Source organism: Penicillium cosmopolitanum (genome assembly GCF_028827165.1).
Source record: "Penicillium cosmopolitanum strain IBT 29677 chromosome Unknown utg000003l:1.0-3747932.0:1.0-3751027.0, whole genome shotgun sequence".
Lineage (NCBI taxonomy): Eukaryota > Fungi > Ascomycota > Eurotiomycetes > Eurotiales > Aspergillaceae > Penicillium > Penicillium cosmopolitanum.
In genome coordinates this window covers 996,415-1,018,921 of record NW_026622673.1, presented here as the reverse complement: position 1 = coordinate 1,018,921, position 22,507 = coordinate 996,415, and the positions used below count along the sequence as shown (strand labels likewise).

Genomic DNA, 22,507 nt, shown 5'->3' with positions numbered 1-22,507 from the left:
TCGGTCATCGAGAAATAAGCCGATGCAAATCCACAACATTTTCCCCTGATTTAGCCTGAAGATACTATGAGATAGCATTCACTGAAAAATATGAGACTTGGGTTCTACTAGTACACAGGACGAACTACCCGAGGCCCTAGACTTGCTTCCTCTTACACACCTAGGTATATACCATCTACTACCAAAAGGCAAAGTCTCCTGGTTCCTGCTCGCGGGCCCGAGTCTCTCTATTAAGGTGATTTATTACTTCATGTTGCCAGTGGAGCCATAGCGCCATAGAAATTTTACACGGCGAATGTTCAGCAGAAGCCAGCTTTAGCACACAGAGAAGTGGAACCACTAGTTGCGGCTTTGGCGGATGTTTTCAAAAGCGAGGGAATAGCAACAAGGTCCCGGAATAGGAATTGATGAAGTCAATCACGATTCAGATTATTTGTGCGTGACATCGGCTCATTGGGTCGAAATTATGGGTTCCATTGGCGATCAGCATGATCTTCCATAATTTTACACACAACGTGATGACCACGGGCGACAAGCGGTATTATGCACGCATGCCCGTGTCGGCCCTTCGGGCTTTCCATGGCCGATTTACTACTTCAATAATTTGCATTTCTATTGGCGTAGTCTGGCTCCCTTTCTTCAATGCGGCACTTCCTAGGACATGGAAGCCCCGCAAACAGATACCGGGCTCCGTCCACAGCTCCAAAGCTTTACTCAATACATATTGAAGTCTTGAAATATCATTTATCCATGTCCAAAATATTTGTTGCCTTCGGGACAACAGGCAACAAAAAAGGTTCGGTCACCTACTACGGCGGTCTATTAGGTCAAGTGCGCGACAACAGTCATCTTATCCGGCAGACATTTGGTGCCTTATGCCAACTTTGAGGTTAACTGTAGTCCGCAAAGTTGACCCAGTTACACGCTGTGGCTACTATCAATATGCCCGTTTTACCGAGATCCTTGACATGGTAATTACTGGCAACGGAAAAGGGCTCTACGGCCCTGAGGGCAGTACCTCCCATAGCAAAGGGGCCGATATCACAGTGAATGCCTCCTAAACGCAACGCAATTTATATATGTATTCAGCGAGCAAGCTTTATAATAGCAATAGTGAGCCACAAGAGACTTGGGAAGGTCAAGAATTGCATCCGACATCCTATTCAAGTTTGCAATTTGATTCTGCGCTGATTCTATTTGTACGTTATGTCCATCCTAAGCAGCGATCTGTCTGATTACGTAGTTGTTTCAATGCTGATAAAATATTATTTAATCAATGCGGTTTATGTATCTGATTGTCTAAAGATATACACTAGTATATAGTGTACAGCTGGATGATCGGAAAGTCTACCCTTTTCAGGTCTATTTTAGACAGACGCCATCGCGTCTCGGCTGCCCATCAATGGTTCCCAGAAGCCTGATACAGCCCTTCTCGAAAACAATAGGCCCCTTTGGAAATGTATGTCCCTCAACAGTATCCTGATGCAACCTTTCCATCAACTCTCTCGCGGGGCCATCCAAGTTCGGCAAGTCCTGCCATTGCCACTCCAGCTCACCACCGTAAACTTTTGGCAAATTAGATGGATCGATGAAAGTGCGTAGAGTCGTCTCAGCATCGGAGGTAGAGAGGAGAAAGATTTTCGACCGAGTGACTGGGTCGAACCATTGACTGATCATGTCCCATATGGATTTGAAGAACGCGGGCGCACCGACGATCTAACTCGACGAGCGCGGATGGTCAGCCACAAATCATGTCAGGAAAAGGACCTTCCTCTACATCCATTTCATGGGTTGGGAAACGTACAAAAACTCGACCGAGTGTCTCTGGATAGTGCGCCGTGGCCGTCGCACTCGCCTCTTGGAGATATTTCCGGATACTCCAGAATTGACGTATGCTGACTCCGCTCACATCGACGATATGGGTGGATGCACTGATAGGAGTGCTCATATCTGGTCTTGCTAGTTGTGAGACGAATGGAAAGACGAAATGTTGGAGGTTCTCGTATAGGGCGTGAAAATGAAGATCCCGAGGGCCAACATCGGGCTTGTCGACCATGTGTTCGCCTGATGTAGGGCAGGAGGATATTTTCTTCAAGTAAGCATCCAATCGCTTTATTGTCAGGTACCGCATTGGAAATATGTAAATGGCGCAACCACTTTTGTCCCGTCGACCGATCCACTGAGGGTACTGAATCCAATTTATCGTTAGCGATTCAATGTCGCTTGGAAATGCTTCACTCATTCTGACTAAGAAGGGAGGCAAACCATCTTTCTCGATTCTTCATAATAATTGACATCAACATTGTCGTAGAAGGTTTGGATGTTGTGTTGTTGGCGCCAGGTTTGGGCGGTGTCAAACTGCTCAAAGGCTCGATCTAGATCCAATTTCTGCGCGCGCAAAAAGCGCCTACGGAAGCAGAACAAGTTAGACCAGGAGCCATTAATAAAGTCTCCTTTCCGGCGGATGTTCGCAATCGAATGACCGAGAAATACTCACAACAACGTGATATCATCCGTGTTCCCGCGACCATTGTCCAAGACGTATCCATTCTGGACGAGAATATCTTTGAACACTTCCAATTGGCATTGATGAGGTAGGTACAACGTCTGGGAAGCTGTAATGGTTTTCTCCATGTCTTCGGAGGCTCTGATGTGTTGATATTCCTCCAATCAGAAGTTCACAGATCACAAATTCCCAATCAATAGGGTTGCAGCAGGTGCTGCCTAAAGGAAAAGCCCGATGGTGATGCGAACGGGATGGAACTAAGGGCAAAGCTTATAAAGTCATGAATAGTGATGAAATATTCAATCAGTAAAACACGAATGTTCGAGTAATATACCCTCTACAAAAGCTTTGCCTTAGATAAGGTCGGTGCCGAATAAGCGATCAGGGCCATAAAACATTTACACAGGACCGCTGGGGCAGGCCAATCCACACGTTACTCTGGGCTGGAAAACACTCGATTTTTTTTTCGGAAATTCGGCAGCATTTTAAGTTTCAATCCAACTGGGACTCAAAATTCCTCTCACGCAGATCAGACTATGTAAACTTTATTAGGTCGTGTATGGGTCGCCACATGTCGACTCCACCGTTAAATCTCAGGGGTGCTCACATACTCCCACGGACAGACTGAACCACATTACCCGTACGAAATATGAAGTGGGTCTGTTTAAACTTTCGGAATGATGGCAAATTCAAAGACTATGGTTGGGCTAACCATGGGAAGGTCTTGTCTCCAAAGATCGGGATTCGGACATAGAATTTCCGGCAAATGCCGACCTGCGACGCGCGATGGTATCAATTTTTGAAGAGACTATGGCCTTAAATAATTTATTCCATGTTGAATCTACTCATTGGATGGCCGGCCTAGTAGCCAAAAACTTTGAGTGGATATTTTCAGGATGGTTTCAATCAACCAACATACATGTAGAAAGTCGAATCCGATTCCACAAAAACAGCTAAGACAGGTGATGGGTGCTGTATTGCGAAGACTGACCATAACTTGAATTTGGCATCGACTTATGTCTTGACAGAGAAATAAATCTTTCTACTAGGCTAGCTGTCAATATCCCGTTATATATAATGTAGTTCCCGGCAACCTCCATGGATGTGATTTTAACCTTCTCGTGGTAGATATGATTATACCCCAAATTGGAACGACTGCGCCCGTCCTCTCCTCCTATAATCCTTGTTAGTCAGGTACCCCGTGCTTGGAGTAGGTTTGCTAATTTTTAATGCCCAACAAATACCAAACTCAACTGGTAGCAGCATGAGAAGAACCCTGTTACCCGCAAAACACGCAGTAACTGTCAACATAGCACACACGGCATCCAGCCAATAATGGTTTGCTGTAGCAACAATAACCGATAAGACAATGCAAGGATAAACAATGGCCAGGGAAACAAAAAGGATCTGCGTCGATAGTGGTTTATTACTCTTTCGGCCCCGTAATAACCGCAAGACTCCAGAATGATGAATAAAGGTCCAGCCAATAACGAAAGCATAAGTAAAATGCAGACTGGGCATGGCAGCGAACTGATTCACAGACTTCCCGCTAACCCAAATGCTTTCGGCTTGCTCTTGACGAACAGTGTCGTAAAACCGATAGGATTTGGGTAACAGGCGTGGGGGCATGCAGGGGTAGATGCAAAATGTTAGAAACGCGGCGAAATTACCCAAGGTCATGGTGCGTCGAACAATGCTAAATGTATTGTGGTCCGGTGCAGCATGATAGTACCATGAAAGAAATCTGTGGGTGAAAAATAGGAAAGCATCAATACAGAGGCTTTCGCACAAATATGAAAATCAATGGTGCTATACTCACAAGACGGACCCTGGGATATGTATGAGGGAGTAGACCCGATTGAAAAATGTCATCACAGCAGGGTGGTTGTTTACGAAAAAGGCTTGAAATTCGACTTCTTCGATTGCAAATATGAAGCGAAATATTGATCGATGTTCGAAGTTCATTATACTGATGCCGTGATCCTGGGCCACCTGGACAATGCCTATACTTGCAGGCGATAGCCATTGTGAAGTCGCCTTGGTGATTGAATAAAACAGGTAATTGATCGCCCAGTAGAACATTTCGACCAGAAAAGGGAATTTCTGCATGACCCGGCTGTGGATGTGATGTGCCCACCGGGATGAGTCTAGATTTTTGATAAAAACCCCACAGACGATGCGCCCTTCCCGTGGATTGGGCTGATATTGCGACGAGCAATCAGTAGCGACCAGTGGAAAATATGGAGGACTTCCGTTGACTTGATCCTCAGTTTCCCATGTTCTTTGCTTCTCCCAGATGCAGAAGTTGCGGCGCCGGTTTATGACAAGTGAGCCGACCATGATGCTGATGACAATCTGAACAGCTCAGTTAGATTATAAAATGCGTGATGAGAAGGCGTGCATTCCATTGTTCAGAATACAAACGTACAATGGGCTCGACCCAGGAATGTGATTGGAATTGTGGCTCGCCAAGTTTGGGGTGACTAACGTCAGGCGACGGCGCATTGACGTGCATACTTGCAATAATACTTGGTCACAAATGTATTAAACAGGTATTTGTGAACGAAAACGAACTCGAGCGAAAAAAAAATCGTATGCCTCGATTTGCCGTAGTAGGTGGGATTGCGCCAAACTGTAGATGCGATTATGAAATAACTGAGAGATGTGAAAACTGCTTCCTAGAATCATGGTCATCGCAGAAACTTTAAGAAGAACCAATGTCATTTTTTCTGGACCAATCCTCCGAGATAGCCGGACAGTTACTACCAAGGGACCGCTACTTTGGTGATGAAACTCCTCAACTGCTCGGTTCCCCTATCTTCACCACCCGGGCCGTTTCAGTGCCACTGCCAGTCCGCGATAGTGGGGCTGTGAGTTAAAGCAGAAATATACTGGAGCCCATGGAAGTCTACAACTCGGATGTCGGACTCTTAAACTCCGAAATTGAAGGTGCCGCTGGTCCCGAATTTTTATGGGTATTGTTTTCAATTTCCCACGCTTCTTTAGTCAACTATTGGAATAAGATTGGAGAGTTTTAGTACAAAATTCCGTGAATTGGGTGTTGTTTCTGTCGAGAATCCTGGTAAATTGGCCTCTAGAGAAAGGCGGCTCCACGTACGGTGGAGTGAATCGATAATGCTTTCCACTTTGCCTTTCCTATGCTCAAGCCTAGTTGTTGATTGATGGCACAGTCCCTCCATTCGACTCAAAGGCAGTAGTTATCTCTAATTCAATTAATCTACACTGTAGACTCTACTTACTATCAGCTAGAATACCGGTATTTGTTCGGACCAATATCTCATTCAAGGTTGGAAGCTCTCCAGCCAGCCGGCTCCACAACACTTTCTCGCGCCCGCGAGGGATTATCACCTTCTCATAGCATTGAGTTGCTCCAGATAAATTCTGATTAGGGTCCGATAGTTGACGTGCCAAGTCGCAGGCGTCTTTGATGGCGGTATTCGTACCGGCGAGATGGAATGGTATCATCACATGAGCAGCATCGCCGAGTAAGGTCACCCGAGGCGAGGCTGATCGACCTTCAGAAGGATAATACTCTATAAAGCGTAGTGGAGGCTGGGCCATGTTCTCTGGCTCGGTAGTGCGGATGATATCGGTCAGAATCGGGGGAAAGGATTGGGTGATCTCAAGAGCACGGTCATACAGCTCTTAGCCGCTCGCGTTTTGTACCCATGCACTGTCTCGCTCCGGATCATCGCTTTGATAACAACAAGCCCAGTAGTAACTTGCTTCCGAGAGATCTTCTGTGGTCCCAAGGAGGCCGATCAGGTATCGCAACCCAGGCCCGTAAGAAAACAGTCCCGCAGTACCTATTTTGTGAAGAGGCTCGTACTGCTCTTTGGACAGCTGGACCTCTCCTACCAGTGGAATGTACTTGCTCTGCATCGATTTCGGGGAGCCAAATAGTTGCTTGCGTACTAGGGATGTATAGCCGGATCAGTATCTCATAATTAACCGGCGACTCGGAAGAGTGCACTGGTGGGTGCGGGGACAGACTGCGAAACAGCACTATGGGCACCATCTGCTCCGACTATAATATCTCCAGTGAAAATTGTTAAATCCTTGAAATATGCCGTAGCACAGTTTTCCGATTCCTCGTAGTGATCAAATGCCTTGTCATTGTGTATATCAATGTCCTGCCACAATACTTCGCGGAGAGTTTGACGATTCACACGGAGCAAACATCCGGGCTTTGCGTACTCTGTCTCACCAAGTGCAGCTGTCTGCTGGCCCTTCATGCAATTGATGATTGCAAAAGAGTCGCGGCTACCAGTTTGGTGATTAACACTGGCGGTGGGAATTTTGTGGAAGATCTCCTCCGGCAGCAGCTCCTCTAGATCCGAGAGGCATCTTATCGAACGATGTGTTAATTATTCCGAATGCGAACGAGTCTTTTTGCTAAAGTTGTGAAGAAGACAATTGCGGGCGGAGGAATGTCACGTACTCAATCAGTGCCACTGCCCAACCTTGCTTTCGTGGTTTGCTGGCTTTCTCGCGTTCAAATATCTCGAAAGGTATGTCATATTTTCGTAAACAGTGAGCGAGTACCAGTCAACCTGGCCCCGCGCCAATGATGAGAATTTTCTTTTTGGTGCTCGAATTTAAATGTGTCATGTCGAAAGGAGGTGAGAAATGTTGTACGATAGTAACAACACTGAATTCGATAAATTGTTTACTCGTGGCTAAGGAAAATGTAAGTATTGAGCCTGTGTAGAGAGCTTGAGGGAGGATAGGTATCTTCAATTAAATATAAATGACTCCACTGAGGAGTTTGAAAACAAATATTTGTCTAATTTTACTAACAGTTTGTTTTCATTTGAAATGGAAACTCTAGTTGTCTGAGATAATGCAACTCAAGACTGCGTGCGATAACGGCCTCAAGGCAATTACTTATTCGGAAGCGGGGCCCCAAAGCCCAATCACCACTTTTCCCGAACGATCAGCAAAGGATTCGTCATTGACTTGCTCCGGCACTTTCAATTTGCTGGCCACCAATACGCCCACTGTAAATTCGGGAATGGTAATTTACGATATGGTCACGGTTCAATGCTCTGTTCAAATTCTACTGGCAGTAGTACTAGAGTCAGGACACATCAAGCAAACCTTGGAACATATATTAAACCCGGTGGCCTCCACGGCTGTCAGTAATTTCAAAGAGAATACTATCCCAAAGAAGTTTCTAGAATCACACCTGGACATAACTATGGAAGTACCAGATCGTCCTGTTAGCTTTGTCCCAGCAAAGAACGGGGACATCCTAGTCCTGGGTAACTTGAAGCTGCGTGTTATGGAGGATGGATCAAACACCGGTAATTGTGCACATCCGACTCCGTTCTTTCATATCTAACAAAAAAAGACATGCGCCTCAGTTCGGCTGAGCTGATCATTCCTCCTGGAGCTCGTGGGCCACCGCCGCATTGGCACGAGATGCACGATGAAACATTCCTTGTTACTCAAGGCATGGTCCGGTTTCACATACCTGGCAAGCCTAACGTTGACGCCCATGCCGGCGATTACGTTGTGGTTCCAACCCGCAGCCCCCATACCTTCTCCAATCCCGGTGATGTGGAAGCCAGATTCTTCAATACCTACACACCCGCGTTCTACATCAACTACTTCAAACTCTTGAGCGAAATGTCGGAGGAAGGAAAGCCAATGAGCCCGGAAGCAAACCAGAAAGCCATGAGCTACTTTGCAACCCTCCCTATCCCAGAGCCATGATCAGCATTATTCTGATGCAAATTGAATAGCAATGGAGCCAGGGTAGGGTGATTCAGCAACTGTATGGAACTCGGAAGGCTGTCTACCATGAATTCAGTCTGAAGAGGTTTTTGTGAGCGATGAGATAGTTCTTCGAATTCCTGTCAGTAAAGAATTGAGAACTCAACTCATCGAGCGCGTTTCGGCTTTTTCTAGTCTTTTCGTCGTAGGAGTAATTGTAGGAATGTTAAAAGACAAAGAATTCATATTCCACTGTTCACCCAGCACATTTATCAATGCCAACTTCTTGAAATTATGCTATAGTTCCTTGTTTCCCATGCTTTCTTCACTTATATTCTTGTATGTAAACTACCAGTTCGAAAAAGCAAACCCCAGACAGGGTCCATTACACCATTAGTTTACCGCTCTCCTATCCCTAGATCATATACTATACCAATTCACTAACTATATAAGATCTAATAGTTCTTCTCCCAATATGACCACGACTAGGAGCTAAGGAGCCAAAGATGTTACTCCCTGGGTCTGTTCTTAGATATACGAACTACACCATATTCGTAAGTATGGTATAACGACAAAAGAAGCATGAATTTTAATTATATATTTCCTGTATCTGGATATCCTTTTTGATTTATTTCTAATTATGGGATTTTCATATACCATAACGCTCTCGTATATAAAGCGAAGCTAGTAAAAGAGCTATTCCATAACGGATTTGATCATTATAGTTTAGTTTCTATATCTACCGGATTTGAATATACTCCGAAGCCTTTGGCTATTACTTAAAAGTAAGCTATATAGACTTAAAACTGGACTCGAAATCTCCACCAGTATAATAGCAACGAACTATCAGCCTACATAGAGAGGATAGGAAAATGCCGATCTGAGGGGTGGTATTTTACCACTAAGGACTAGCTGATCCAGCGTCTACGCACTCCTCCATATGTTTTGTATGGTAAATCGGGTCACTTCGGATTACCCGTATCGTAACATGCCAGTACTAGCCCCTGAGGTTATGAAACGCTCTCAACAGCGTCTCACAGATATTTTTTCAATCAATCAAGCAAGCAACCATGACAATTAGTTTCCTCAGTACTAGCGTATATGGATATCCTACGAATCGACAGAAAATGTTCGGCTAGAAATCATTATAACTTTCTCCTATATGATTTTTCATTATAAATGAGTAGTTATTAGGACCAACAGATAAGATAGTACACCAAATATTGATTTATATGACTGATGAGCGAACATATTATTGGCAATTGCATAAAATCAAGGATCTGCGGTGGGCCGGGAGAGGGGGTGGTTGTCTGAACTGCCAGTGTAGGCCGCCTGATAGGGAATTTATTATTCTATGGACTTGAATCACTCTCCAGTTCCATCAACTTTCTGAATCGTGACCATAGAGCCTTAGATCCGGAGGAATACGGAGAGTGGCTATGTCCCAGAAAGTTTTCCACTGGACAAAGAGGCCAAGGATTGGAATGGGCGTCGATCAATCTCGACAAGTCCCAGACCACGGCATATGAACCCAACCTGGGTGTTTAGTTATCGCCATTGCTCAAATTCTGTCGTTATTCTCCGAATGGAGGGGCCATAAAAGCCGAAACTCCGAGAAGCAGGCAGACTACTCCACAGGGATCTGAACATTCATCCGGCAGCGAAATTTTACACCACTCACCGGGAAATGTGGTTTGTACACATTCTCCGCTTGCTGACACGTATATTTAATGGATTGTAGCCAATCTGCAAATTTCAATCCTCGAATATTTTGAGTATCGCAATTACCAACTAGAAATCCCAGTGCCTCGTCTTACAATATGCCGCCCATTAACACCCGGACCAAAATCGACACGCATCACCACTTCGTTCCAGAATTTTACAACAAAGGTATGATCCCAAAGAGTATGTCAGAGCCAGCGAAGACCGTGAATTGAAAAATTATCAGCTGTTCAGAATGCGGGTGGAGATCCCTCTGGCTTCCCCACACCTCAATGGAGCCCCGAGTCCGACGAAGCATCCATGGAAGTGAATGGAACGAGAACTGCTATTCTTTCCGTGACTGCTCCTGGACCAGTCATTGCAGGTAACGACCAGGATGCAAGGGAGCTAGCTCGAGAGTGCAATAACTACGCAGCCTCCCTTCGTGACCAAAACCCCACACAATGGGGCTTCTTCGCGGCAATGCCATCCCTTCTGGACACTGAAGGCACCCTCGCCGAGATCCGTTATGCCTTGGATGTATTGAAGGCCGACGGTGTCACTCTTTTTACCCGCTATGGCCCAAAGAATCAATATCTCGGGCATCCAGCATTCGACCCAATCTGGCAAGAACTAAACTCTCGTTGTGCAGTGGTATTCATCCACCCAACTCATCCAATTGACCCACACCGAGTCAATGAGATCTTCGCACAGTCTACAGTCGATTATCCCCACGAAACAACCCGTACTGCGGTTGATCTGATTTCTTCAGGCACCAAGCGCAAATACCCGGACTGCAAGGTCATATTGTCCCATGCCGGTGGGACTCTTCCATGGTTGATCTCTCGAGTAACACCCTCGCTCCGCGGGCTTCCATTTGACGCCAATGCGGGCCCCAAGTCTTATGAAGAATGGATAGAAGATTTCCGATCATTCTATTACGATCTCGCCCTCTCCAGCTCGCCCCTCATTCTGACCGCCCTTCTGGGTTCTGTGCCACATGATCATATTCTTTATGGTGAACTCCCTATTCTAGCCGACAGGCTGCTCTTTGAATTATATCTTCTGACTTTTCTAGGATCGGATTCGCCCTACGCTCCGGCAGAAAAGATAGCACGATTCAAGGAAGATCTTGACAATTTCCCGATGGACCAGGATCTCAAGGATAAGATCTTTTTCAAAAATGCGTTGGCACTGCTGCCCCGGTTAGATAAATAGTAGTCTGCAGCAAAGTGAACAATGCGCCGCCAGGCAGCCCGCTTCAATAGTTAGCAGACCACCAGTTCTCCATACATTGTCGTTTGTGTCTTTTGAAACAAGAACAATTTTATTGATTGGATTGTCCACAGCAGTACACTGATTACAATAAACAGGGGCTCTTTATAAGGTGACGAATTCAGAAAGGACTGCATAAATTTAGGGGACAGGAAGCTACACCGCTGTTCCAAGGAACTATCCTCCCCTCCCAAAAGTGTCCACCACTCATTTAGTTCAATTCCCCTATTACTCATTCCCTTGAGATCTCATAGTTACCATGCCAAAACACTAATAACAAGCCACTCAGTGGTCCTTCTCCCTATATATAACCATGGCCAGAAGCCAAGAAGCGTAGGATCCTATTGCCTACGTCTGTTCTTGGATATATACACTACGCTAGATTAATGGCTGTGGTCCTTGTCGTGTTTGAAAAGAGAACCGTTCTATTGAATACGGCATTGTCCAAAAAATACATGAAAATTGAACTTATACGTGATGACAATACTTGCCTTATATAGGCAGTTATTGAGGCTAGTACACTGAGTATTTATGCATATGGTGACCAGACTTCAATGAAGACTTGAGCGCGGGTTTAGCGGGGTTTGGGGTCAGAACTTAAAAGGTGAACACCTTCCATGGAATAAACGGGGCTCGGTCTTATAAATCACCGACACCGCTGCTATTGGCGAGGTTTCTCCGTTATGTCAGGCGGTGAGGACGGATGCCTTATATTTACTTTTGCTCCACTCTGACCTCGCCTCCGCCTCTTCCTGAAGGCGATGAGGGGTAGCGATAATGTACGTATAGTTTCGACTGTTGCTTTCGCTTTATTGACCTCTAGGGCTGTTTGCATGATTAGTAATACGAGACACCCAACAGACTCTATCAAGACCCAGCTCGATCCATCAAATCTTCGGCCTCGTCCTTTCATAATATGGGCCTGTTTTCCTGCAACCAGTGTTCGCGCCAATACATGAGCTATAGTGCTTATTTGCGACACGAGAAAAGTCACGACCGTAACCGGTGGCACTACTGTGAGACTTGCAGCCTATCATTCTATCGAGCCGATGTTCTACGCCGTCACGAACGAATTCATAGTAATACAAATCGCAGTGGTGATAGGCAGCGCTCTATACGAGCATGTCATAGGTGCAGATCAAACAAAGTTCGCTGCAATGGTGCCTGTCTGTGTCATCATTGCCTTTAAGGGGGCAAGAACTGTTCCTATTTGATGAAATCGAGTCGCCCCAGCGCACAAGGGTTCGCAGGGAACCGGCTGGATGCAACCTATAATCCATTTGTAGCTGAAGGCGGAATCCCTCCCGCACAAAGTACACCTCTGTTGTCACCATCAACTCACAGTAAGTGACGACCTCGTGAGGACTTAGCTGATCGGAAACGATTGCTAATGTATTTAGTCTCCGCGACGTTAGACGTTTCTGAATATTTTGCACTGGATGCACCGGACCTTAGGACAGAAATTGGATTACTGCCATCAAATATTCCAGATGCTGTTACTCCACCATCCCAGGCCCTTTTCGATAATACAGCGCCAAGTCCAATTTTCTGGGAAGGAGATCAAACGAGTTGGATAAACCTTGCTTCCAGTGATCATATAGAAACTGGAGTCCTTCAGGCTGATACATCCTTTCCAAGGGCAGAAAGATTGTATTGCGGAGATGGAGATCCCAGATGTAAACCTCTCTGCTCGGTAACTTTCCTCTAAGTTCGACTGTCCTCTAATCGGAAAATACCACGTGCTAGGCGAAAAATGGCCGCATATCATTATTCAAGGCATCGTGCATGAAACAGCTGCCGATTTCATAGTCATTCCAGTAAGGGATGCAGTCACGCGCAGCTATAAACGAAGGTCTTTGTCAAAAGTTGTTGAGATATGTTTTGAGCTCTCCGGCGTGGCTCATGATAACACAACACATCTATTGCACAGTTTTGTCACTTGCTTCTTCGAAAACTTCTATAACCTCTGGCCAATATCGTGGCGACTAGGTTTCGATTACGACTCCGTTGGACCTTTTCTCTACTTAACAATGACTTCCATTGGCGCCATGTACGCTGGTTCCTCGAATGCGACTGCATATGGCATGGCTGTGCACCAGGCATTGCGCCCAATTCTTCTAAACGAATGCCTCAAATGCCCCGAAAACTCTGTCAAAATGGAAGAAATATTTGAAGCTCTTATCCTGACAGAGGTAATGTCATTATACGTGGGTAAATTCCAGGAATCCAAGTACGTTCGCGAAGCCAGGACTATTCTCGTATCCTTTGCGCAGAGGGCAAATCTTCTTACAGAACCATCTCACCAATGGGGTTCTGTTTGTCAATGTGATCGCAATCAATCTGAAGAGAGCCTCGCCCGCTGGATCCACATGGAGAGAAGACGGCGGCTGGCCTTCGCGTTTCTGCGATGTGAAACTTACTTCTGCATTCTGTTCAACACGCGACCGCTGGTTTCGCATTTCGATTTTGATTTGAAAATACCATGCAGTCAAGAACTATGTACCTACGTCGGCCCAGATTGGCGCGAGAAGCTGTTGACTGCTTCTCAGGCGCCGAATTCGTGCCAACCGTAACGGTATTATGGTCGCCATGATCCTGTCCGGTGCCTCTACTGTCTTCATTTCCTACGCCTCCGCCTGGTGCGTGCGCGTTACCTCGTCCACCACCTACTCCATGGTCGGCGCTCTGAACAAGCTCCCTATTGCTCTGTCTGGTCTCATTTTCTTCGACGCCCCATGCACTTTCCCCAGTGTCTCCGCCATCTGGCACATTGTATGTGGGCCTCATCCGCACCACAATGGACGGTACCTTCGTAAATTTGACACATTTGATGCCTCATCAAGTGAGGTTATACTTTGCGGGCTACAGATGCAGTTACAAAAGCCCTCCAAACGTAATGGTTATACCACCTTGCATTCTCCCCTGGACTCCCAAGTTATAAATCCCCAGCATCACTCTGAATTTCCGATTGCAGATAACAGGACGGTGCAACGACATCCATCTCCTCGATTTTGGACGGACGATATGAACTTGGACCAATCCTCGAGCACCTCGGTGTCGTCGGATCTTATTTTGAGTCAAAATACACGTTTTTCGAAACACCAAAACACTTTTCAATCGTTGAATAACTGGACAGCCATCCAGGAAATGCTTGATCTCATCTCTCCGCCGCAACATATACCCCCTGAACCCTGGCTCCTCTACCATATAGGATGTGTTAAATTGCACGCTGATATCAGTGCTCTACAAACAATATCCTGTTGTGTTGGGGAGCCTAGGAGCAAAGCGGAAACGCAAGCTGCCAAAAGGATAGTATTATCGTGGGCATCCGATCTTGCCACAAAGGTCGCATTACATCATGCATACCAAATTTGGCACTTGGTAGAAGGCAATGTGCAACAAAATGAGATCAATGACGCGTCCAAATCGAATCAAGATCGTCATGTCCTATTTAGAATATCTCTTTATTATGCGTCGATCATCATGCGTGCTATAATCACTCTTTGTCCTGAGATAGAGGTTGAGATATGGCAACCGGAGAACCAAGGAGTAGGGTTATATCTCCCAAGCGGCGATATTCACGCAGTGCTCAAAGATATCGGTGCGATAGCCCCGAAGATCAGTCTCGTCTGGGAACCCGTCTCCGCTCTCATTTTCGGAACAAAGATTTTGTCGCTAAGCCCAATACCAATGCCCTTGGTTCCCGATCCTGTTGTTGATACATGTCAAAAGCCAAACAGACTGGGTTCAGGTTGGACTGGTAACTTGGGTGATAGGTGGGACGGACTCGATGTCGATAAATTTTCGATTCCTTAGGCATCCAGGCAGTCATCTTTATCTAGCTCAAATGGTCCTTCATTTCCTTCTAATAGCAGCTACCATGTTATCTGGGCATCAATATGACAATGCCTGTCTTGCCTACTACCACAAGGACACCGTATAGCGATAAAATCTCTGCGGACAGACTCCTGCGACCACATATATGTACCCCTAGCGGTATGTGTTTGTTTCAATTGACGATGCGATTCTAATAAACTCCTAACAATTTGTCGAATTCAAAAGCAAAAATATCTAATCACCACAAGAACGTATTCCTCGAACCTTCAGAGCTCCGCCAAAGCACAACTTTGAACGGCTACATCCATTTTACATATAATGGTTGAACCAGCCGAGTGCCTGTGCGAAAGCCTGCTCCTTCGCAAACTTGAAAGACTTGTTACTCAAATCGGTGCGGACGGCGAATCCGTGCGAGACTCCACCACTAAGGCTAATATGCCAAGGTTGACCTGTCTTACTGAGAATATCCTCAGACTCGTGTCGGAGCTGGGCGGTGAAAATTTGGTCGATTTCTAATGAACATTATTAACCATTTTCCGATAGGCCTCTGGTATTTTTGAAAAGTAGAAACTCACCTGCAGCCGCGATGGTGAGAGGACCGGTGATGGCGCCAAGTTCCTCATGAGACACAAACGAGGGGTGGGCCAGATAGCCTACATCAAGTTTTTTGTCCTTCAAAAAGCGGCAGACATACTACAATGAGCAATTGGGTATTAGGAAAAGGCCCCTTTCATCTGCAATACTAGGGTGCTCACCTTAGCACCAAAGCAGTAACCAGCTCCAGCGATCCTCTTTGCACCCAGTTCCTGTTTGGCATACTGGATAGTAGATTCCATAATGGGGTCAATGTGTGTTGGTTGATGATTCTTAATCCAATCCTTCAGGTCAACCTTTCCACTCTCCATGTCGGCGTGCGTGAGGCTATCCCCTTGCAGGATATCCGGAATGAGTGCCAAATATCCATTGGCGGCAAACTCATCTGCGAGGAGCTGGCTATTGATATAAATACCAAAAATATCGCTCACAATGATAACCACGTTCGAAGGGGTCTCTGTACCCTTAGGACGACTGATATATGTGTTGACTGTAGAATTACGAGCGTAAACGAACAACTCCTTCGTACTTTGGGGGAAATCAACTAACTGCCTTCAACATTCTTTAACTCCCCAAGGGGATTTCCCTGGTGTCGAAAGCCAGTAGCACAGCAAGCAGCAGGTGGATTGGAAGCCATCTTCGAAATCACAATGTATTGGATCGCAGATAAAAAAGTCTGTCAAAGTCGGTAAAAATGATTCCCGCGGAATACTTGGAGCCCTTGATCTCCCTTGTCCTTTACTATATATATCCATTAGTATCGTAATCTTTTTCCGAAAAAGAAGACTGCATGAGATAGTGGAACAAAAATGCCAACTCACATTAGTGTCCACTTTCCAGCCGTCCACGGGGGCCTAGAAAGGTTACTAATCACCCAAATGGGCTTGCGAGCGAGCCACACAACCACTCTACCCGAGTTCCATTATACGAACATAATGTGGTCATAGTAGATCTCGGAATTATAAAGCATGTTTGAATGTATACTCCGGGGCATTGACGAATAGCCTGCTTGGATAGCTAGGTTGTCGGCGTTCGGGCACGTACTGTCCGGATGGCAAGTTTGCGGAGGTCCGACATGGCGAATGTAAATTACGATGTTACCGAAATTCAAACGTTCACCCACATCTGAATGCGTGGTTAGATGTATCCTGAATACAGTCGATTGCAATTCCTTGTAAGGGCACTATGCCAGAGAGAAAGTTCTGGTTTTGTCAAGCTAAAATACACTGAAAATTTGGCGTTTGATAATTGTAGATCTAGTAGTCACGAGGACATTGTTGTTTCGTCAGTCAGGTTCACACGGTGGGTTTAAAACTATAAATGTTGGATGACAGCCCGCTACGTAAAACTGCTAAAACTCATCCAGGAGCAAATCATCAATCATACTTCACTTGTTTAATTTAGTATATCATCAGAGATGTACAAAATTGGTGATATCGGAGTGCTGCAATGTGCACCTTTGTCGCTGGATTCGCCCAGTGCTCAATATCACGGTTGTAACCCCGGTACTGTGATTCTTCCTAAAGGACATCGAAAAGACAGCAATCATGTAGAATTCGCAGCCGATACTATTCTCGAAAGGGATATTGAGATTCCTCTACGCGATGGGACCATTTTGCGGGCTGATGTCTATCGCCCAAAGGATTTTGATGGAAAGGTTCCCGCGCTCATGGCGTGGAGCCCTTACGGAAAAAGTGGACAAGGTATGCTATTTTCCCTTTATCATGGCATATTCATTTCAGTAACTGATCGCCTGGCGTTAAACAAGGTTTTCTGAGTCTTGACTTGATTCCTGGACGTGTTGGTGTTCCGCAAAACAAATTATCTGGGTTCGAAAGCTTTGAAGCGCCTGACCCGGCCGAGTGGACATCTCGGGGCTATGCAATCGTCAATGTGGACATACGAGGAGTTTTCAACTCCACTGGCGACATTAGGTACATTCTCACTTGATGTTCTTAACTGGCAAACGACTATTATCATAGTACAATGCTGATACGGTATCCTACAGATGGTTCGGAACAGCTGACGGTCAGGATGGCTATGATGCTATTGAACATGTGGCTCAGTTGGACTGGTGCACAGGAAAAGTTGCGCTGGTAGGAAATTCATGGCTGGCCGCAACCCAGTGGTCGATCGCGGCTGAACAGCCACCCCACCTGGCCTGCATCGCACCATTAGAAGGTGTCAGCGATTTCTATCGAGAAACTCTTTGTCGAGGTGGTGTCCCATACACGCCTTTCTGGGGCTTTCTCGGAAGCCATGTGCTTTTTGGTAAGGGCTTTGCTTTAAAGTCAGGAGGAAGTTTCGATGCTAATTGTTGGATGGCAGGCCGGAATCAGCAAGAAGACGTGGTGGGTATGATAGGTCGATACCCTTTGATGAACGAGTACTGGGAGGATAAGAGGGCGAAGATTGAGGATATCCAGGTTCCTGCCTACGTTCTGGCAAGTTACTCCAGCGGTCTCCATACAGTAGGCTCCTTCCGTGGGTTTGAAGATATTCCTCATCAAAAAAAATGGTATGTCGCATCTGCTCTTGTTTTTCTCATCATCTTCGCTTATGTACGTATACTTACTGTTCCAGGCTGCGAGTTCATCCGACTTTTGAATGGTATGACCTTTACACACCAGAAATGAACAACGACCTGCAGTTATTCTTCGATCGTTTCGCGAAAGGGATCCAGAACTCATGGGAGAAAACCCCACGAGTCAGAGTTTCCACATTGAATTTCCACAAGGTACATTATCCACATTTCCGCAATGTCTCCGCCATCCTTTGACACAACTTAGGAGCCAGAAGTAAATCATGCATTTAATGACTGGCCAGTCCCAAGTGCACAGCCTCAGATGCTTTACCTGTGCGCTGGCGGGAATCTCAATGAGAACCCCTCTCCTAGCACCCTAATGCTTTCTTATCAGTCCGACATTTCTGGAATGCAGATGGATACAGACACTGAGGAACTCCAGTTCGTATACACTTTCCAACGTCGCAGCCATCTTATTGGATATTCCAAGGTTGTTCTGTACATGTCATGCAACGATCATGACGACATGGACGTCTTTGTACAGCTCCGCAAAGCGGACTCCACTGGAAAGATATTGCAGAATATCAATATCCCCCTGAGTGATTTGAAGATGCAATCATCAGAGGTCGAAACTATCAACTGCTTGAAATATCTCGGGCCGACGGGTATTCTTCGTGCCAGTCATCGCAAATTGGACTCTCGCCTCTCTAAGCCATACTGGCCAGTTCACGCGCATGACCAAGAAGAACGCGTGAAGCCGGGTGAGATTGTGCAGCTGGAAATTGGACTCTGGCCCACTGGCATTGTATTCGACGAGGGTGAAAAATTGGTTTTGAAGATTGCCGGACATCATATGGCACTGGCTGAGTTCGTACCTTTGCGAGGAACTTTCAAGGCGGGCAACAAAGGTCGCCACAACGTCCATATGAGTCCCGAGCACCAAAGCCATGTCATCTTTCCCATTGTCCATATTTAGCTACAGATGAGGGAAGCTTTTAGCTGGAGACTCTGCTTGAGACCCTCTCATATTGATTGTGGACTGCGGAAGAATACATTTATTGAAAAATTTCCAATTTCATGACAAGCTGGCTTCAATACCTGTATAAAATACCCTGTAACCTAGAAATTCGTCCCCTAAACCATAGGGATTGATGGTTTTCGGCGAATACCAGCCATTTCGTATGGCTAGGGTTGTTGGGGTTGCCGCAAACACCAGCCATTTTTGAACCCAAATCCCAGCCAGCTTTTTAGTGACATCATACCACCAAAAGCTAACCCAGGTGGTCATTATTGCTAGACTGCGGAATGCCCGCGGGGCGGGCAACCCGCCCTGCAAATTTGAGGGTGAGGGCCTGACCTGCGCAAACCCGCGGGCTTTTGAGAGTACCCGCATGCCCGCTAGTGATGATGTAATTACAAAATTGGCCAACAGATTACGAAATATTGAAATTTCACTTTTTTTTCTCATTTCAATTACATTTCAAGGGTCCTGAGTCATCATATTGGGTGAAGCTTTGAGCCAATAGAAGCCAGGATTTCAGAGTTCTGCCAGCTGTTCTTCGAAAATGTTGTTGTTGAGATAGGTTATGTTGGATTGGTTAAGTTGACTATCTTGTTGGAGGTGGGGCTCCTCATCTATTTATCTGTCTCTTGATGATCCCCACTACATGCTTTGACCACCGTGATACTCAACACATATATTCATATTCGCAGAGTGCGAATTCGAATATGTGACATGTCGTATATTCGCATTCCTTTATTCCTTTCGGAGCCCTAGATCATAGATCCGGAGACCACCACAGGGAAGAAACAGAAATTGCTAAGCTTTTCTACTCTTCAGCCATCTCGGAATGTTGATCAGCTATTAACCCAGGTCTGCTTTACTAGAGCTAAGCCTTTCAATCTCTTTGAACAGCAAGAAATGTGAGACCTTATTCACGCGTGAAGTCCCGCATACCAAATTCCTTCCCTTCACCGAATCGCCGATGATCTGCTGGACGAAGCATATAATGGACTACGGGAGGATGTGTTGAAGGAGCTGCGGAGAACGGAATTATTAAATGTCACAGTTGATGAGACCGCTAATATCCGATCTCAACGGGTAATTGTGATGACTATCACGACGCCTACAAAATCATGGTTCATCCACTTCAATGACATGGAAGACAAGACTCTTGATGCTCCTGCTATTAGTAGTTGGATCTTGAACAGGCTCCAATATCTCCTCTCCTAATACAGATATATGAAGCTATTTATTCGAAGAAAATCAATTCTATCTCGACGGATACTTGTTCTGTTATGAAATCAGTCTGGGAGAAACTGAAGGCAGCACCAGAGCTTAGGCACTGCTTTATGATCCCCTGTGACTCATGGGCTATAGTTAATAATGAAAGATTTTGATGACCCTAAGAGTTCGAAGGTCCCACGAGCGGGGAGGTAATCAAGTCGGCCCTCGCAATCGTTGTCTTCTTCCACCACTCACCACTTGAGTATGCAAGAATGCAAGCAAAGCAGATTGAAAAATAGGGTCATAGAAAGGCGCTTATTGCGTCGGTCATTACAAGATGGGGAAGGCAGTACAATATGCTTTCCTCTCTTTACTATTGCCAAGAAGCTATCTGCGAGTTGTCTATAATACCTCCTGCTTCATTGAATACCAGGGGAAGAGAAATAATGGGGACTCTCAGCTAACATTCGATCTGGTGGCAACTGAAGGAGCTAATCAAGATCATCAAGCCTCTATATATCTCCCAGAAGGAATCCGAAGCTCAGAGCTCGTCGATTATGGAGGTAACGCAAAGGTGGCTAGATCTGCATGAAAGCATGAGAACGCTAGTCTCTCAAAGATCTCTCAAGGATGACTTCTTAACCTATTTAGATGGCACAGGCTGGCAGAGTCGAATACTACGTCAGCTAGAGCCTATTAACTGGGTAGCTTATCATCTTGACCCTGCCAGAGTCCATGGGAAAATCGACGAGAGTTCTCGATATCATATTGAAGGTATTTTAAGACTACTTCAGAGTGAAGACAAGAGATCGTCGGCTTGGCACGAATTTCTGTCGTTTCGGCAGAAAACAGGCGCATTTTATAAGGCAACTTGCTGGGCGGCCAAATGTCCATCTCTTTTTTGGCTTGAAGCTGTAAGTTAAAGTGTTTAGCTATAGAAATATAAGATCATATATTAATGCCCTCTCTTAGGCGGACTTTCCTCCTCTTCTCGCTCCTTTTGCTCATCGTCTTTGCAATACTGTGACGAATTCTGCTGCAGCAGAGAGAGCTTTTTTACTGATGACCCTTCAGCACACAAAAATCTGAAATAGAATCGAACGTCACCGCGTTGAAAAGTTGCTCTTTGTGCAGATAAACAAGCGACGATTCCGAGCAGAGCAGCCTCCTCAGGTCACACAGGAATTGCTTCTCGAGGAGGATGATGAGAGAGAGGGGATTTTACAGCGAAAGCAGATGCAGGACCATCTATCAGAGGCCACAGATACATCATCCAACTGCGTGCATAGCCCTTCGTCCAGCCCTATGCTAGAATCAGTGTCAAACCTCGATTCGAATCCCGTTCCAGATCAAGCACTAGGTCAAGCAGCAGGCCCAAGATTGGACTCAGCACTAGACCCAGCATTAGATCCAGCACCAGGCATTGCTCCAATTCCCGCACCGGCTACTTCACTGTTCCTAGCGTTAAATTCTGCATTAAATTCGGCGGCGGGATCGAAGAATCCTGCCCTCGTTTCTGCTTTGAACTCGAGGCTGAACTCATTGGAATCAACTCCGGGGCCTTCCCGGATTTCTGCTATGAAATCGGCGGCAAATCGAGATTCAGCTCGTCCTATACGTACAAGGTCGACGCGAGTATCTGAATGGCCGCAAGGTGTTACAGATCATTGCGAGCAGCCAGCTCGGTGGCGAGGTGTAAATGACAGTTAATGTCGATGTTTCACTCCAATTAAAGGATTCTGATTGGTATTTAATAAGAGGATCATTGCCGATTTCAAATTACATTTCAAGAAGCCAAATTTCAATTCGCCTTCTCTAATGCCCGCAAATAGCATAAACAGTGTAGATATGCCAAGATTTATTGGGCTTGGCAATTAATCTTATCTATATGTTATGGGACGTAGCTAGACTTCTGCATGACCCAACCTAACCCGGACTGGATTGGGTTTTGGGTCAGAGTCCTCGACCCAGAACTGGGTTCGGGTTATAATGCCTGTGTTGGAATATCACGGTTGCTGAGATAATAATGAGCTGGGATCACGTGCATACATATATACCAATCTCTCGGCCTCCTTGTATCTTAAAAACAACACATGCAACACAA

At 45.7% G+C, this 22,507-nt stretch overlaps 9 protein-coding genes across 9 annotated transcripts; 5 read left to right on the top strand and 4 right to left on the bottom strand.

Moving 5' to 3' along the window:
- Nucleotides 1-1,362: 1,362 nt before the first annotated feature.
- On the bottom strand, nt 1,363-2,634 carry N7509_000448 (SEC14 family lipid-binding protein; the record flags this gene model as incomplete). Its single annotated transcript, XM_056625095.1, has 4 exons — nt 1,363-1,716; nt 1,805-2,188; nt 2,266-2,407; nt 2,498-2,634. 4 exons carry the CDS (start codon nt 2,632-2,634, stop codon nt 1,363-1,365), a joined length of 1,017 nt encoding a protein of 338 aa, XP_056493677.1.
- A 1,006-nt stretch (nt 2,635-3,640) lies between these two features.
- On the bottom strand, nt 3,641-5,021 carry N7509_000447 (phosphatase PAP2 family protein; the record flags this gene model as incomplete). Its single annotated transcript, XM_056625094.1, has 3 exons — nt 3,641-4,250; nt 4,326-4,861; nt 4,935-5,021. 3 exons carry the CDS (start codon nt 5,019-5,021, stop codon nt 3,641-3,643), a joined length of 1,233 nt encoding a protein of 410 aa, XP_056493676.1.
- A 1,453-nt stretch (nt 5,022-6,474) lies between these two features.
- Nucleotides 6,475-6,762, bottom strand: N7509_000446 (uncharacterized protein; the record flags this gene model as incomplete). The annotated part of the gene is made up of 1 exon (XM_056625093.1): nt 6,475-6,762. The coding sequence occupies one exon, from the start codon at nt 6,760-6,762 to the stop codon at nt 6,475-6,477; it is 288 nt and encodes a 95-aa protein (XP_056493675.1).
- Nucleotides 6,763-7,882: 1,120 nt separating this feature from the next.
- On the top strand, nt 7,883-8,245 carry N7509_000445 (cupin domain-containing protein; the record flags this gene model as incomplete). Its single annotated transcript, XM_056625092.1, has 1 exon — nt 7,883-8,245. The coding sequence occupies one exon, from the start codon at nt 7,883-7,885 to the stop codon at nt 8,243-8,245; it is 363 nt and encodes a 120-aa protein (XP_056493674.1).
- A 1,820-nt stretch (nt 8,246-10,065) lies between these two features.
- Nucleotides 10,066-11,164, top strand: N7509_000444 (amidohydrolase family protein; the record flags this gene model as incomplete). The annotated part of the gene is made up of 2 exons (XM_056625091.1): nt 10,066-10,135; nt 10,194-11,164. The coding sequence occupies 2 exons, from the start codon at nt 10,066-10,068 to the stop codon at nt 11,162-11,164; spliced, it is 1,041 nt and encodes a 346-aa protein (XP_056493673.1).
- Nucleotides 11,165-13,251: 2,087 nt separating this feature from the next.
- Nucleotides 13,252-13,794, top strand: N7509_000443 (uncharacterized protein; the record flags this gene model as incomplete). Its single annotated transcript, XM_056625090.1, has 1 exon — nt 13,252-13,794. The coding sequence occupies one exon, from the start codon at nt 13,252-13,254 to the stop codon at nt 13,792-13,794; it is 543 nt and encodes a 180-aa protein (XP_056493672.1).
- Nucleotides 13,795-13,810: 16 nt separating this feature from the next.
- Nucleotides 13,811-15,037, top strand: N7509_000442 (uncharacterized protein; the record flags this gene model as incomplete). Its single annotated transcript, XM_056625089.1, has 1 exon — nt 13,811-15,037. The coding sequence occupies one exon, from the start codon at nt 13,811-13,813 to the stop codon at nt 15,035-15,037; it is 1,227 nt and encodes a 408-aa protein (XP_056493671.1).
- Nucleotides 15,038-15,367: 330 nt separating this feature from the next.
- Nucleotides 15,368-16,289, bottom strand: N7509_000441 (uncharacterized protein; the record flags this gene model as incomplete). Its single annotated transcript, XM_056625088.1, has 4 exons — nt 15,368-15,570; nt 15,634-15,751; nt 15,814-16,142; nt 16,202-16,289. The coding sequence occupies 4 exons, from the start codon at nt 16,287-16,289 to the stop codon at nt 15,368-15,370; spliced, it is 738 nt and encodes a 245-aa protein (XP_056493670.1).
- A 780-nt stretch (nt 16,290-17,069) lies between these two features.
- N7509_000440 (CocE/NonD family hydrolase) lies at nt 17,070-19,152 on the top strand (the record flags this gene model as incomplete). The annotated part of the gene is made up of 5 exons (XM_056625087.1): nt 17,070-17,355; nt 17,421-17,586; nt 17,661-18,170; nt 18,236-18,389; nt 18,442-19,152. 5 exons carry the CDS (start codon nt 17,070-17,072, stop codon nt 19,150-19,152), a joined length of 1,827 nt encoding a protein of 608 aa, XP_056493669.1.
- Nucleotides 19,153-22,507: the final 3,355 nt, after the last annotated feature.